This window comes from Bos mutus, chromosome 18, assembly GCF_027580195.1.
Source record: "Bos mutus isolate GX-2022 chromosome 18, NWIPB_WYAK_1.1, whole genome shotgun sequence".
In the NCBI taxonomy this organism is placed as follows: domain Eukaryota; kingdom Metazoa; phylum Chordata; class Mammalia; order Artiodactyla; family Bovidae; genus Bos; species Bos mutus.
Window position 1 is genome coordinate 5,794,646 of NC_091634.1, and position 16,919 is coordinate 5,811,564.

A 16,919-nucleotide genomic window follows, 5' to 3' on the forward strand; every position below is an offset into this window, starting at 1 on the left:
CTACTTCATGGGCACCAGGCTTCTCTCTGGGATGATGAAGATCTGAGATGGGTGGGTTTAGGGAGTAGTGAGACTTGTACAACATCGTGAATGTTCTCGAAGCCAACTATTGTCTATTTTAAACTGGCTAAAACGGTCGATTTTATTTTCTCTGATTTTTCCTCAATAAAAATAATGCATTTAAATAAGCAATGCCATGTAGAGATGCCAGTTTTCATTTGGTACGGGCAAAGATCAAAAGGTTTCACCATATAGGGCCTTGGTGAAAACAAAACGCTTTCAAAATATATGATCCATCAAAACATGCATAAGTCACAAGCTATTGGGAAGAAAAAAAAACTGCAGAGCTGAAGGAGTCAGGTCGTGGGTGGTGAGGGGCTTTGAGGGGTGGGCTCTGCCCTGTGGATGTCGCCCTGCTTTTGGGGAGCAGAGGAGGAAGTGGACAAGTCCCAGGGGAGTGAGGGGCTAGTGTGGACAGCTGGGCACAGTGGCCATGGAGACAGAGGAGGGGCAGGGACCACTGGGTTCACCCACTAGGGGGCTCTGGTCACTGGGGTGGGTCCAGAGTGAGGCAGGGACCAGCAGAGACCAGCCCAGCCCTAGGCCAGAAGCAGCCTCACTCCTGACAGCCCAGGAGGGGACCTTCTTCCTACCTGTGCTATTTCCTTGGAAGTCTCTGGTCACTGGGCTCTGTGGAGCACCCTGGACTGGAAGAGAGGATCTCCATCCTCAGTGGGAGGACCGGGATGACGGAAGTGTAGTCATCCCCTCCCCACCCCACCCAGATCTGCAGAACCCAGGCGGGACAGGCCTTGTGTCCCTCTAGCCCCCTCCCCAGCCGGGCCTCCAGGACAAGAGTACCACAAATCCGCAGCCTCGCCTCCCTGCCCGACACACCCTCAGGCCCCCGGCATCCTCACCCCTCACTCACAGGTGACATTGAGCAGGATGGTCTGCTCCACGATCGCCCCGCTTGTGGGGAGCTTCACCTGACAGGTGAGCCTGGTGCCGTGGTCCTGGGGCCGTGGGGTGAGAGTGAGCACTGACGAGAAGGGGGTCCTGGGGCCCAGGGAGCTGGGGGCAGCTGACGTCCAGGAGAAGATGGGCGGCGTGGCCCGCTCACAGGCCCAGGGCACAGAGCAGGTCAGGTTTCCGGGGCGGCCAGGCTCAAGGGCCCCTGGGCTGCGGACGTGGGGCTGGTGGGTGAGGGCTGGTGAGAGGAGGGGGGAGACGGGGGATCCGGAGGAGGCTTTGAGGTGTGGCCCCCCAGGAGAAGCTTCAGGCTTCAGTCCATCCCCTACCTCTGAGCCCCCACCTGCTTTACCCTCAGCCCCTCCCAGGAGGGGCCCCCACCCCAGCCCTTCCCTGGGACCTCCATGACCCCCACTGTGGCCTCTCCTAGATCCACTGCTTACCTGTCACATTCAAGAAGAGCTGTTCAGACACGTAACTCCATTTCATCCTTCCTCTTTCCACACGAAAAAAGTAGGAACCTCTGTCACTCTTCCTAGCGTCTCTGATCTCCAGGGAGCAGTTGTTGTCCCTGGGGTCCCCGAGGAGGTGGAATCGGCCCTGGGTCTCCTCCTGAACTTCACGATCTAATTTGTTTGTGGCCACGGGGCATCCACGAATTTATTGGCCCCTTCCCGGAACCAGAAGCCGTGAACAGGGGTAGAACCATTGTGGAAGTCGCTGGGATAGTAGACAGAGCAGGGCACGCGGACACACAAGCCCTCCTGCACCGACACGGACCGCGGTGCTTTCAGCCAGTAATTCGGACCCAGAGCCAAGGACCCTGCGGGAAATCAAGGATCAGCCGAGCCCGAGCCCCACCCACCCCTGCCCCACGGTCCACTCACCCGCCCACAGCAGCGGTAGCAGCAGCGGCGGCATGTCTGAGCCGGAGGGTGTCTGGGCGTCTTTGTGTGAAAAGAGAAGGGAAGGGAGAGGGAGGTAGGGCTGTGGGGAGACCCATGGGAAGCTGGGGAGGAGCAAGAGACTCTGTTCATAGAAGAGGAACTTCAGAGCCAGAGCTCCCCCCGCTCCACACACAGCAGACAGGACACCACTGGGCCCAGAGACCTCAGAGACCTGCCCAGAGAGGAGCAGACAAGCAGGGGACCCCTGTCCTGACCCCATCTGGGGCTCATCCATCCAGCAGTGCAGTGGAGACAAGGAATGTGGCTTATGAACCTCCAGGCCTCTGGACCTTGGTGGAGGCGCCTCCTGACCTGTCATGAGTTTGCCAGGGGCGTCTGCAGACCTCAGAGGCATGTGGGGTGGGGGATGTGGTAGATGTCTGGATGGCTGGGTCCTGCTGCCCTGGCCAGGGAGGGTCACCTTGTTGTGCAGACTATTCTTATCCCTGCCCCAACACTCCAAGGGACATTTGGATATTGGGTGAAACTGGCATCTGATGGGTGTGGGCAGAGGCCAGGGAAGCTTCTTAACATGCTATACTCCACCCCCAGCCCCTACTCCTGCAACAGAAATCATCCAGCCCCAAAGTCAATAGTGCTGGGACTGAGAACCCAGTGACTGGGACCTAGTCCAGACCCTAGAGGTCCTCAGTTCTTGCAGGTGTGGAGCTGACATTGACCAAGACCCTAAGGGCCTTTCCCAGAGACAGACCACCCCATGTCCCCTGCCTCTCGTTTGTAAAAGAAAGCTTTAGCCTCCTAAAGTGAACGTGAAACTGTTAGTCACTCAGTCGTGTCTGATTTTGCACCCCATGGACTGTAGCAAGCCAGGCTTCCCTGTCCTTCACCATCTCTTTGAGGTTGCTCAAACTCATGACCATCAAGTCGGTGATGCCATCCAACCATCTCATCTTCTGTCGTCCCCTTCTCCTCCTGCCCTCAGTCTTTCCCAGCATCAGGGTCTTTTCCAAGGAGTCAGTTCTTTTCATCAGGTGGGCACAGTAGAGGCAATGGGAAGGGCCAAGCTCTTTTCTGGGATTGTCTGATATCTAGGTTCCCTCTTTCAAGGAACCAATAGCCCTGTGAAGCAAGAGGAAGTCCTGACAGAAGTGTGTGTGCATGGGTGCGTGCTTGAGTGCAGAAGAGGAACCTCAGACCTTCTCTTATCGCAGCTTGGCAGTCTTGGGAGATGGTGCTCATTTACCCATCTTTCAGAGAGATGCTGCAGTCCAGAGAGGGCAATGAACAACCCAAGGCACTTGGGAAGCCGGGACCTGCTGCCGCCTCTCCTGGCTCTGCATCCTGTCCTTTGGAACCTGCTCTGGTACCAGGGGCTTCCCTCATAGCTCAGTAGGTAAAGAATCTGCCTGCAATGCAGGAGATCTGGGTTTGATTCCTGGGTCGGGAAGATCCCCTGGAGAAGGAAATGGCAACCCACTCCAGTATCTTGCCTGGAGAATCCCATGGACAGAGGAGACTAGTGGGCTACAGTCCATGGGGTCGCAATGTTGTAGCCACGTGTTCGAGAAACAAACTCACTTAGAAGGACATCGCAGGTAGTGGAGTGCAGTTTATTACACCGGCGGGTGTAAGGCAGAGTCTCCTCTTAGCCAAGGACCCCAACCAGTTTTTGTGAAAACCTTATATACTCTTAAGTGTACGTGCCTAAAGCCACCTCCCCAAATTCCCCGAAACTAGTCTGAACAAAGGAAAAGAAAGATACAATCAAAGTTAACTCTTGATTCATATGCCTTAAGCCTAGGTAGTTAACAGTGGACAATTATCAATAGTGGTCATACCCCAACAAGCATAATAGAATGTATGATTCTATTCGGTTATACAGATAATTAGGGTATTCTTATAGGGGACCGGGAGCCCTGGGGCTCTTCCTTCCCGGGGCCTGGTTTTCTAGTTGGTATGTTGTTTCCATAGATAGGGGGCATATAGCTCAAAGTCCACAGTCCGGCCCAAGATGGAGTCCTGCTTTTAAGATAGGACCTGTTCTGTTTCCTCCTTCAACAAGAGTTGGACGTGACTTAGCGACTAAACCACAACACCCTGCATACCAGGGAGCAAGGCGCTCCGGGGCATGTATCAGTTACTACTCTTCATCGATTGCCTGCGTGCTCAGTCACTTCAGTCGTGTTTGACTCTCTGCGACCCCATGGACTGTAACCCGTGAGGCTTCTCTGTCCATGGCATTTCCCAGGCAAGAATACTGGAGTGGGTTACCATGTTGACCAAGATCAGGGTGGCCGAGTTTCCCAACTCCACGGCTCCCCCTGCTAGTCCGATGCACTTGGGGTGATGGGGCTTTGCCTAGCAGGTCTAGGAGGACAGCGGGCTGGAAGTTATTAGGGCTCCGCCTGTTTGCAGTTGCACAAAGGGCCCAGGTTAATATTCCTGGTGCTCTCCAGGCCTAAAAAATAGGTGGAGATGAAAATTTATTAACATCTGTGGCTCAATCAATAAAGAATCTGTCCTCAATGCAGGAGACCCGGATTTGATCCCTGGATCGGGAGGATCCCCTGGAGAAGGGCATGGCAACCCACTCCAGTATCCTTGCCTGAAAAATCCCATGGACAGAAAAGCCTCGTGGGCTACAGTCCATGGGGTCGCAAAGAGTCGGACAAGATTGTAGTGACTTAGCACGCACACATGCTTATTGCACCTGGTAGAAATTTTCCCTGGGAGGGGCTGTGACATTTTGCTCTTCTGATAAAAAAGAACAAAGCTGAGCTCTAGAAAGAGATTAAGGACTCTATGAGACAGCTTCCCTGGCTGCCACCTGCCCCCAGGTGAGCTCTGGGACTGGCTAAGGGGAGCCATATCCAATATTGTCGCAGGGAAAAGCTAATTCTGATTCCAGGTTGGGACTGTCTCTTTGACTTGCTTTCGTTACTTTTGTTATTATGATCATACATAATGGCCTGCCTCAGAGAACTTGCCCCTCTGCCTAACTGTTAAAACTGAAGAGCCCTTGTTCAGGACTCTGTCCACTTGTGGATGGCTACAGGAAGGAAGAAATTAACACATCCCCTGCCCGAGGCTTGCCATTCTAGGAGATATTTGGAAGATTAATGACCTTTTTACTTTGTCTCCTCACCTCCCCCTGCCCCAGTCTCTGATCTGTTAAAGATCCTGGCTTCCAGACCCCAATAAGAGGGTTATTTTTACACTTAAGTCTGCCATCCTCTTGGTCAGCGGGCTTTCTGAATAAAGCTGTATCCCTTGCCTCTGCAGGTTTGTCTCCAATTCACTGGCCTCTCATGTGGTGAGCAGAGCGAGCTTGGACTCAGTAGTAGTATTAGTAGGTCTTTCTGGAGGGAATCATTTCCCCAGTACCATCAGATGTCTCTGATTCAGAGTCTGATGAGGTAGGAAACCTCAGGCTCCTGGCTAGGGTTCAAACAAGATGCTCCAAATTATAAGGAATCCAGGACAGAATGGATCAGTCCAGCTCCGGGTCTGCTTGAGGGCAAGAGAGTGAGTCTCTGGAGGCTGGAATGAATTCCAAACCTGTAGGCACCTCCCAAGTGGAAGGGGCCTTTTGAGGGTCTCATTGCTTTTAACTCTTAGGTTCTTGCATGCGTGCATGCTGTCCAACTTCAGTCATGTCTGACTCTTTGGGACCCCATGGACTGAAGCCCACCAGGCTCCTCTGTCCATAGGATTTTCTGTCAAGAGTACTGAAGTGGGTTGCCCTTTCCTCCTCCAGGGGATCTTCCAGACCTAGGGATCGAACTCGCATCTCTTATATCTCCTGCATCAGCAGGCAGGTTTTTTGCCATTAGCGCCACCTGGGAAGCCCCTTAGCTCCTGTAGTGAACTGGAATTGGGCTCTGAATGAAACCAGTTCTAGCTGAGCCACCAGGAAAGCCCACTAAAGATTATACTCATAAATCAATTACAGTAAAGAATTTACTTATGGTTGGAAGGGATGCCCACAACATATGAGCGTTAGGAATAACAGTGTCAAAGTTCAGCAGTTCTGTTTATCCCTTGAAGACGCGGGACAGACCTTCATCCTCAGTGCCAAAATGGCAGTGTTAACAGGGACTGTTACAAGGGCTTTGAGCTTTGTAATCTTCTATGATGGTCTTTAAGCCTTGAAGGACTTCTTGTGCGTGTGTGCCAAGGTTCTTGAGTTGTGTCCAATTCTCTGCAACTCTATGCGCCATAGCCCACCAGGCTCCTGTGTCCAAGGGATTCTCCAGGCAAGAATACTGGAGTGGGTTGCTGTGCCCTCCTCCTGGGGAATCTTCCCAACCTAGGGATCGAACGTGCCACCTGGGAAACACTGAAGATCTTCTTATAGGATATTAATTCTGAAAAGCGATTTTGAGAGATCTATTTGAGTTTTTAAAGTCTTTATATATTTTTTAACTTTATTTATTTGGCTGTGCTGGGTCTTCACTGCTGCATGGGCTTTTCTTCAGTTGTGGTAAGTGGGGGCTTCTTTAGCTGTGGGGCACTGGCTTCTCATTGAGCGGCCTTCTCTTGTTGCAGAACACAGGCTCAGTGCTTGTGACTCTTGTGCTTCATTGCTCCCCAGCATGTGGGATCTTCCCAGATCACAGATCGAATCAGTGTCTCCTACATTGGCAGGTGGATTCTTTACCCCTGAGCCACCAGGGAGGCCCTAAAAGTCTTTAATGAATTTGTTACAACATTGCTTCCGTTTCATGGTTTATTTTTTTGACTGTTAAGGCGTGTGGGATTCCAGCTCCCTGACTGGGGATTAAAGCTGCATGTCCTGCATTGGAAGGTGAAGTCTTAACCACTGGACTACCAGGGAAGTTCACTGGATTTTGGTGGGAGGTGTACTGTGACTTACCAGTTGGAGATTTTGCCCGTAAGGAGGGTAGCTGATTCCGTAGAGATAATTGATCAGTGTTTCCAGGTTCAGCTTTAGCTTTGTCAGGGATGGAACAAAGAAAAGATGTCAGAGGGTCATTTAATTCGCTTGGTTGGCTGCTGTCAAATTCTAGAATTATTTTCCCCTTTGGGAGAAAGATAAGACAGCATGATACTTCTTTAAGGAGTCTCAACCTGATAAATCCAGAAGGGTGAAGGATCAAAGGAGAAAGGATGAGCACCTCAGAGGTCTAAACAGAGGGAGCAGGTTCAGAGGCAAGAATCTCTTGGGGTTCACTGGAGATCCCCACTGTTTGGATGATTTTAGTGCTCAAGGCAGGGGAGGTTTTATGGTAGTGGGTCGAGCACCAGAAGTGTGTCTACTGCATGAACTGGGACCAGAGAGATTTACTCCCAATCTAGAGAAATGTTTCTCAAACCAGTGAAGAAGGAGAAAGGGGCAAGAGGTCCTATAGCTCCTCAGAACTCCATCATTGAGAACTGGGAGGAAAAAAGCGCCTTAAGACCTTTACTTTATGATAGTCCTTTCCAATGTCCTGTCTTTGTTTTTGTTTTGCAATAAGAGCAGAAACAAAGAAGGTCTTGCATTCACTGAGGGATCTTCAATGACTGGAATTAAAGATGAAGAATTTGGGGGGTCTTCCTTTTAGGGAGCTCCTCTAGAGAGTGAGAGAGCTGTTTTTCCAGGTTAGCTAAATCTTCGACAGCGCTTACCACCTGGTCCTTTTTATGAGAAAGAGAGGTCCCAGTTCAGCCCATTAGCAAACATAGAATTAAAAGCTACCTGGTTGGAATCAACATCTGAAGAAAGATCAGAATATCCTTTAAAATACCCTGAAGCTGATTGTGATAGTCATAAATGTAAGGCAAGTGCAGAGAAAAAGAGACCAAGCCGGGCAGTCAGGCAAGAAAAGGGAAATTTATTAGAGGGAAAAGAGAGGGTGAGTGGCTCTTAAGGAGAACCAGCGTCCTCCCTTTCTGATGGAGTCCTTCTTATACCCCACTAATGAAAAATTCTCTGAAGGGATGGTCTGTAGCTGGAGGTCTGGAATCTGGTGGTCTTGCAGCTTTGAGAAGATGGGCACCAGCGAGATAACAGGATGCCATTTGGGCAATTTGGTCAGTCTCACAGATCGCTGTGATTTTATTCTTTGTTTGCGAGGTTGACATAACGAGCCATCTTATCAGTGAGACCCCATGTGGGCCCCATCAATAAACAGGTTTGTTAGATTTTTGCATGCAAGCCTGAATTTTGTCCAATCAACAGGCTTTGGAAAACCCCTAGGAATCACATGAAGTGGCCCAGTGATTGCCCAAGCCTGACCACATATTAAATTAGCAGGCTGGCCTCCCCATAGTAATCCTAGAGACCTTTCAGGCTTTCCCCAATTAGTGGCTTTCACTCAGTGGTGGAGTCACTGGCAAGCCTTCACTTATAAGCATATGAACTAACTGATGAGTTGGTGAAACCAGGGTGAAAAGTTAGGCTGACTGTATTGAAGGCTGTCCACTTAAAGCAAAACACAGAGTATGTAAGTTTTATTCAGGATCTTCCTGAGGACTGTAGCCTGGGAGACAGCTCTGAGGAATGGCTCCAAAGAGAAAGGGGAGGAGCCAGTGTGTATTTGCATTCGGTGGGTGGGGAAAATATATCATCAAGCACACATCTTAGTAACTGATCACTGCTCATTACAAAGAACAGATATACCAAGTTAATGCATTTAGAGCTTTTTTTGAGTATGACTGATGCTGAAGTCTGGGTCATTGAAATTCTTCCTGAGCTATGCATCTTGGGGCCTGATTATCCAAAGCACAGAGTACCTCATCCTGAATTCCTCTCAGGGTGCACTGTTGGTGGGAGACTGCAGCAGGTAGTGACTGAAAACCCTTGTAAAGTTAAGTGATGAGTGATGCTGTTTGTTCTCTTTTTGGTCACAGGTGGTCCAATTCTGTTTTAAGAAAAGTAGGTTGGGATATCAAAAATTCCACATAATGGTCATTGATATTGTAAACTGCCACATGTCCCAGGTCCTTCCTTGTGGGTATCAAGTCCTAAAGATAATCGGCCACTCAGAAGAGTGTCTCCTCCCCAGCCCCTCCCACCATGTGATTTAGAGTCCATCTCTGAGCAGGAAGAGGGTGGAGACCACACCTCAGGGCCTGAGAAGACACAGGTCTGTAAAAGGGCACAAGAAGCAGCTGGGACCCTGGAGAGATCCCTCCAGCAGGAGGACCAGAGTGACTCATGGACCTTTCTAGACCCAGGTGCAGACTCTGGAGAAAACTAGTCCTTGTGGGTAAGAGAGTCAGGCTAGTATGATATGGGGTGCAGGGGGAGAAGGGAGTGACCCAGGACCCTCAGTAGAACTTTCATGAACTCACACACTTGGGCACAGCTTGCCCAACACACACACACACACACACACACACACACACACACACAGATAGCATTCATCTCTACCCACCACAAAGCATGATGAAATTGAATCCCAGCAATCACTTCCTCTGGGTTGACTTCCTCTGCCCTGATCCCCTCCACCACCTCTCTGGCAGGACCCCTCCCAATCCTTCACTTTCCCCCAAAACACTGTGCTTCCTCCTGATACTGACCACTCTCATGTTTCCCTGGTGGCCATGTACACTGTCCTCCAAAACCTCTAAAGTTCACACCTGGAGCTCTAGGGGAGGGGGTCTTCACTATCTTTGCCTCCTCCATGGAAGAGGTTCCCAAAGCATCAGATGCCTGCCCAGATAACAGATCCCCACCACCATTCATTTTCATGCCACTGAACCTATATGGTAAATCAAGACAGTGTAAATCCTCTTGGGGGAGTTTAATCCACCCAGATAACCATTCTGAGCCCTCCTGCTGGGTTCCACCCTCACCTCTGGGCAGCTGGGGACACAGAAGTGAGTCAACAAGGAAGATGGACATGGGGAGGAGAGAGCTAGGGTGCCAGGGATCTAGAAATGGGGAAGAGCATGTGCAAAAACCCAAGTCAGAAGAAAGTGAAGTTGGTCAAGAGAGATCTGTATGTCTGACTGGGACACACAGCCTGGATGCTGTGTCTTCTGATGAATGAATGAATACATGAGTGAATGAATGGAGGTGGTAAAGTAGGGTAGATGTGACTCAAAAAGAGCCTACATTGGGTCCTACAGACCAGTTCACTCTCTAAGAGTGTGAGAGCACTGGGGAGCCATGGAAGATACATAAGCAGAGGGAGAGCAGGATCACCTGTGGGGCTTCGTAAGGATTCACAAAACTGACTTGTGAGGATGGGCTGGAGGCTGAGTATCCCGAGAGGAGGCCAGCCTGGGAAAGGATGATGAAAGAATGGACCAGGGCAGGGGCTGAGGTGACAGGGAGAAGAAGGGTCGGGGGTCCTTCGGAGCTAGAAACCCATTCACCAGTGTCTCTGTGGATCGTCACCTGTGGGTATAAACCTCTGTGTGTGTGTCTTTTTCTGTTTGTCTTCCTCAGCCAGTCTGCTGGCCTGTGAGATCACCCAGGCCTCCAGCCAAATGTACATCAGCCCAGACCCATTCACAGGTTTGAAGGGATACCGGAGCCTCCTGATTTTCAACAATGCCCATAAAAATGTTCAGGAGTATAGTTGGCACCGGGGTACAAATGACACTGAGGAAAATCTTATTATCAGCTACAACACCACATCTCATTCCCAGCAGAATGGGCCCATGTACAGTGGCCGGGAAAGAGTGTCCCCTACAGGTGCCCTGCTGATCAAGGAGTCTTGATTAAATGATACAGGGAGCTACACCGTGCGGGTGGACGCTATCAATGACACCCAGAGAGCAAATGTCTGGCTCAAGATTCGAGGTGAGTGGGCAGCTGCCCCACTGCCCGACTGCACTGAGTTGAATCTGGAGGTTTGGGGAGTGGTGTTCCTTGGAGCTCACAGTGTCTAGTCTCCACCTGCCCTCAGATGACATTCGGAGTCTTGGTAGATCATAGTCTAGCTTCTCCCCAGGGACAGGACCCTCACCATGTGCAAGGGCTGCAAGTTCCCTCTCAGTGTATTAGTTATCTCCTGCTGCGTGACAAATAGGACAAATAGCCTCAAGCTTAGTAGCTTAAAAGAACACTCATTTCTGTGAGTCAGAAGTCCAGGCATGGCTCAGCCATTTCCAGTGCTGAGACTCACAAAGTGTCAGCCAGGGGTATGCTCTTATGGGTGACTCTGTCCATAGGATTTCACATCATGGCTCTTCGTCTCTTCAAGGTCAAAAACAGTATCTCTCTCTAGAGTGGTGAGAAGGAACCTTATATAACAATGGGTAAAGAATACACCTGCAATCCAGGAAATTCAGGAGATGTGGGTTCAATCCCTGGGTCAGGAACATCCCCTGGGTGAGGGTATGGCAACCTATACCAGTATTCTTGCCTGGGGAGTCTTACCTGGGAAGTCCTGTGGACAGAGGACCCTGGCAGGCTAGAGTTGGATTCAGTGACTGAGCACTCACAGGCACACAATGATGGGAGTGACAGCCCACCCCCTTCGCCATCTTCTATAGCCTACAAGAAAGTCACAAGTTCTACCGGCATTGAGGGGATGGGATTATACAGGGGTTATAGTAGGGAGTGGAGATCATGGAGTCATCTTGGAATTCTGTCTACTCCACCGACCTCCAGGGGGCTCCACAGGGCTAGGGCAGGACAGTGTGAATTTTGAAGACTGAAAGACTTTTGCTTACCTCTGACTCTGTATATAACAAATCGCCGTAGTCTTCCCTCTCTGATCCTCTTGTCAGTAGAATCTGAGATAGTGTGGTCTGTTGTAAGGTTAGAGGAAGTATTTGTAAAGGGAATGGGACTCAGAGAGTAGGAGGAATTGTTATGGAGAGCACAGACCATTTCTCAGTCCATACGACCCCATGGTTCCATGGATGGAGGGTCCAAGTTTTATAGAAAGAACCACATGACAACATGCCTATGGGAAGAACTCACCATTTTTGCAATGAACGGCTATAGGGATGGCTCCGCCCATAGGACCACAAGCTCAGGGGATCGCCTGCATCTCAACTACCTGTGCCCACTCCTTGCTTCCCTGTCTGTCTCAGCCCCGAGATCCTAGATCCCATCTTATAATTCTGGGCTTCTTCCCAGCCTGCTCTGAAAGCCCCTATGGAGAGGAACAGAGCTTGGAGATGCAGATCCAACCCCTAATCTTCTCCTTCCTGCTTCACCCAGTGTTTGAAATCCCAGGCATCTCAGTCAACACCAGCTACGCAGGACTGAATGTAGACTCCGTGGCTGCCATCTGCCAGACGAACGACACGAATGTCTACTGGTTTGTAGGCTACACACAGGTGTCCAGCTCTGAACGCGTGACCATCTCTCCAGACACTAAGACCCTCATCATCAAAAGGATCAGGAGCAACGACTCACTGCTGCAGTGCTCAGGGTCTCCCAAGGACATCATGACAAAACAGGCAGAGAGTGTGGCATGAGACACCGTGAAGACAGCTGTCCTGGCTTCAGATCCCAGTTCTGGCTGTTTGAAGCTTTGGACTTCAGAATTATCCTCACTGCTCACAACCCCAGTCCACTCAATTTAAACTGAGGGCCCTAATCCCTACTTCTCAGACAAGAAATACTATGAATGCACGCACATCTAGCTTTTGTGTAAAGAAGGGACTAAGTGCATGCTCAGTCTCGTCATACTCTTTGCGACCCCATGGAATCCATGGGATTCTCCAGGCAAGACTGGAGTGGTTTATCATTCCCTTCTCCAGGGGATCTTCCCAACCCAGGGATTGAACTTGGGTATCCTGCATTGCAGGTGGATTCTTTACATTCTGAACCACCAAAGAAGCCTGTCTGCTTCTACTCTACACCTATTTTATTGTGACATGAAGGGCAGCCAGATAGCTGGCCCGTAGTAAGTCTCCATAACAGAAGACACTGTGATGACTCTCATTATGTTGGCCCACCTGCCTTCATGGGGTGGGTCTGGGGATCCACTTGGGGCAGAGTGGGGACACCCTTGGTAAGAGGGAGACTTCCTGTGGATTGAGAGGAGACAGGACCCCCAGAGGTCAGAAGCATAGTCCGGGTGTCCTGCCCTGTCTCTGCAGATGGACCCTCCTATGCAATAATCTTCAGCATGCCTGTTAACTACCAGGGCATCCTGCCTGCTGAGATCAGCTCCCAAGTGAAGATGGAGTGTCTTTCTGATGGCAGACCGCAAATCAAGTACCACTGGATCCACAATATCTCTGTCTTGAGCTTCTCAGAGAAGAACATCACCCTCCTAAGTCTGACCTGGGACCAGATGGGCAGATACAGGTGCATCCCGGAGAACTCTGCCACCCACGAGATCTTGTACGATGAAGTCCAGGTCCAGGCCCACGTGCCCAGTGAGTGCAGCAGCTGCCCCTTGCTCTCTCCAAATCCTGCCATTCTCATGCCTCTGCCTAGGCAGTGCTTGTCATCAGAAATGCCCTCTTCATTGTGTGTTACCATCCTCACGATGGTCAGATGAAGCCCCCCCAACCTCCCAGATCCAAGTCCAGATTGCTTCCTTTATGAGGCCCCCGGAGTCCTCAGGTCAGAGTTGGAGTGAATTCCAGGGATGCAGGATCAGCCAACACTGACTGAGCATTTACACTAGCAGCCACCATTCTAACCTGGGTGACCCTCCAGTCTCCCTACAGTGTAAGTGGCCATTATTACCATCACCTCCACTGTACAAGTGAGCAAATGGAGCTTCAAAAACTTTGGATGCTTTGTTCAAGGCTCCAGTTCTAATAGGTAGAGGACTCAAGATTCAAACCCTGGCTGTCTGACCTCACAGCCTCTGCCCTCCACAGATCCATGGGGCTGCTCTGAGATGACGAAGTGGGAACACGCCAGGGGAGGTGGTGCAGGGGACGTTGGGAGCTGTCCATGGTGTGGCCTCTGGAGCAGGTTAGGAAGGAGTCTGCACGTGGGGGAGGCACCTATTCAGGGACCTCACGTCCGATCCTCTACACCACGGAGAAAGATGGACAGGCTTGGGAGAGAGCAGGCATGCAGGGCCGTGAAGAGCAGGAGCTCTGGAGCCCAGTGACCTAAGATCAAATCCCAGCTCTGCTGCTGCCCCTCTGCGTGAATAGGGGCCTCAGCGTCACCTCTGTGAGCCCCAGTTTCCCCCTTTGCAGTTTGGTAGTGAGGGTTCTAGTTGATGGGGTTGCAGGCACTAGGAGCTGTCAGCCTGGCTCAGAATGACATGAGTGGACGCTGAATGGGGGCTGGAGACATTTATTTCAGTCACTCTGCACTATTTACTAAGCATCGAATGATACAATTTTTGTGTATGTATGATGCCTCATTTCATGCCATTTGACACATGCTGCACTGTTAAACTTCAGGAGGACAGAGGCTGGGCAAGTTCTTTGATCACCAATGTGTTTTTAACATAGCGCCTGGCACACAGTTGGAGCTCAGTGAATGAATGCCCCTGGAAAGAGTTCATGACCCTGTGTATGCAGCCCACCCTACCCTGGCACTTTCTCTCCCCTGACGGGGGTTGAAGCCTTGCCAGAGCAGTTATTGCCGCCTGTTGTGAATCTGGATGTCTCTATGTTTAATTCTCAACTGTCCACCAGTTAGAATTCCCAGTTAACTCACAGCTAGAATGCCAGTCCCATTAGGGCAGGAAGTTTGCTTTGTTCACTGCTGAGCCCCTAGTACCCGAAACAGTGCTCGCACATGGTAGGGGCTCGTGAGTCTCCGAGGAACCGATGTGTGGGTGAATGAAGGGATGAGCGATTGGCCGGTCATGACCTCCATGCCTCTTCTTGTAGAGATTAGCCAAGATGTCACCATGTCAACACTGCTCCTGAACTTCCTCATGACGTCGTCAATCTTGGGCTATGTCCTCCTCTTTACACTCATCCTTCTGGGCCTCATCAGATGTTACTCCACCAGGTACCCATCACTCTGGGCCCAGGGTGGGACACCAACTGGGGACTGGGACTCTAAGACCAGCACACCCTTGAGAAGGGGAGGCAGAACCAGAAGGGGAAGTGATCAGCCAGGAACAGGGCTGTCAGGGGTCATCTGGGCAAACAAATAGTTCTCAAGGAGCAGAGGCTTGTAGGGGAGAATAAGGGTCTGGGGTCAGCCATGCCTCTAAACAGCAGTGAGGTTTCATCCAGTGACATCTTTTCAGCCCAGTTTGTTTGTGTTTACAGTGTAGATATTGAAGGTCAACCTAGAAGGGCAGGTGTGAGAATAACAGGGGTGCGTGCCAAGTATCCTGCATGTATCTGGTCATGGTAGTCACTAGTTACCAAGAGAAGTTGGGGAAACGGGTGGCAGAGGTCAGTGGTGCAGGGGAAGAGATTGGGTGGAGAGATGATTAAAATCTAGGTTTGAAACTCAGCTTTGCTGCCAGCTGGATGGGTGACCTTGAGCAGAGCATTCCTCCTCTCACGTCCTCCCAGCCCCTACTGGAGGATATGAAGAGTCACACTGCCCTGGAGGGTAATGTGGGGATTAGACACACATTGTGGAGGATGAAGGGACTGGCATTAGTTATACAAACAGAGTGGAGCAAAGATTTCCATTCTCAGCGCTATAAACATTTGGGGTCAATCATTTCAGTGGGGCTTCCCTGGTGGCTCAGCAGTAAAGAATCTGCCTGGCAATGCAGGAAACTCAGGTTCGATCCTTGGGTTGGGAAGATCCCCTGGAGAAGGAACTGGCAGCCCACTCCAGTGCTCTTGCCTGGGAAGTCCCAAGGATGGAGGAGCCTGGTGGGCTACAGTCCATAGTGTCGCAAAGAGTCAGACACGACTGAAGCAGCTTAGCATGGGTTCTGTGGCAGGCGTAGGCAGGTCAGTGATGTGAGTCGGCTGTAGGTGAAGCGGGCACTGATCAGGCAGGGGATGGACTGAGAGCAAGAGAACAGCCATTCTGAGTGGCCTGACCATACAGTCCACCATCCCATGACCCATGACGTCTTCCTCCAAGAACTTAAGACCTCAGATGTATTAAAAGTATGGGGGGAAAGCTATCTAATCACAAAGGCAAAAAAATCAATAAAAGTGTGGGGACTTTTGGTGTAGAAGCCTCTAGATTCATCACCTCCTACTCCTGGGGTTCCTTCAGGATGTGCGGGCTTGGAAAGAAGCAGTGACCTCTCATCTACCCACGACTCTCCTATATTCTTACAGTTTCCTGTGGATCCCAGATTTGACTTATTCCCTAATTCCTCTCCATAGGGCAAATCGGTCTGTACGACTGTCCACCTCAGACATGGAGGACACGACCTGATGGGCAAGGAGGTGAGAGACCCCATAGAGACGAGCTGGGCTGGAAGTGGCCCAGGGACTGGCTGGAACCGACAGTAAAGCAAAGGACTCAGGCCAGTCACTCTGGCATTGGAGGTGGAGGCTCCTATACAAAGTCTACAGTCTGCTCCTAGGACCGGGCGGGGGGGGGGGGGCGGGTGGCGGTGAGAGGGTGGGGAAGCCCAGGAGCACATGGCTACTGACCACTCCATCTGCCAATCAGAACCAGCCAATGGGATGTAGACTGGGGCGGGCTCTAGTTCCCACGCCTCCTCCCCACAGTAAATAGGATTCCAACTTCTCCACTTCCTTAACCTGACCCTGTGGGACCATCAGAGAGGCTGCAAATATGCCCCATCTAAGCATCGCCAGTAACAGAGAGACGGAACCATCTACACATGTCCAACAGTCGAGAATTGCTTAAACGGGGCACAGCGCATGTCACGTGAATCTGTCATGGTTAGAAACTTCGCTGGGCAACGAGACTCACTGGTGTGCAAAATGTTCAGACTTGATGCCGAGTTAGAAACGCACAATACAGACCATGTATTAGCTGATGGATATGGATAAAATTTTACAGTTTGTATGACTGTCTCCACGTTTTACATACGTATGTATGCATGATGTACATATAGTAAATATGCAGATCTGTGCAAAAATTGAGTAAAATGATAATTATCAGCAGTTCTGTCTCAGTTTCCTTCTTTGCACTTTACTGTATATTCTGAGTGCGGTTTTTTTCATCACAAAGTGTATAATTTGTTCTCATAGTTAGAAAAGACAACCCAATACTTTGGCAGAAACCAACACAATTCTGCAAAG

The 16,919-nt window shown here is 50.6% G+C and overlaps 1 protein-coding gene across 1 annotated transcript; it reads right to left on the reverse strand.

Annotated features, from left to right (window-relative positions):
- Positions 1-1,893, reverse strand: LOC106700946 (myeloid cell surface antigen CD33-like). The gene is given in 6 exon segments (XM_070388420.1): positions 1-42; positions 535-599; positions 932-1,210; positions 1,416-1,622; positions 1,625-1,795; positions 1,860-1,893. Coding segments are annotated over 6 exon segments (798 nt in total).
- Positions 1,894-16,919: the final 15,026 nt, after the last annotated feature.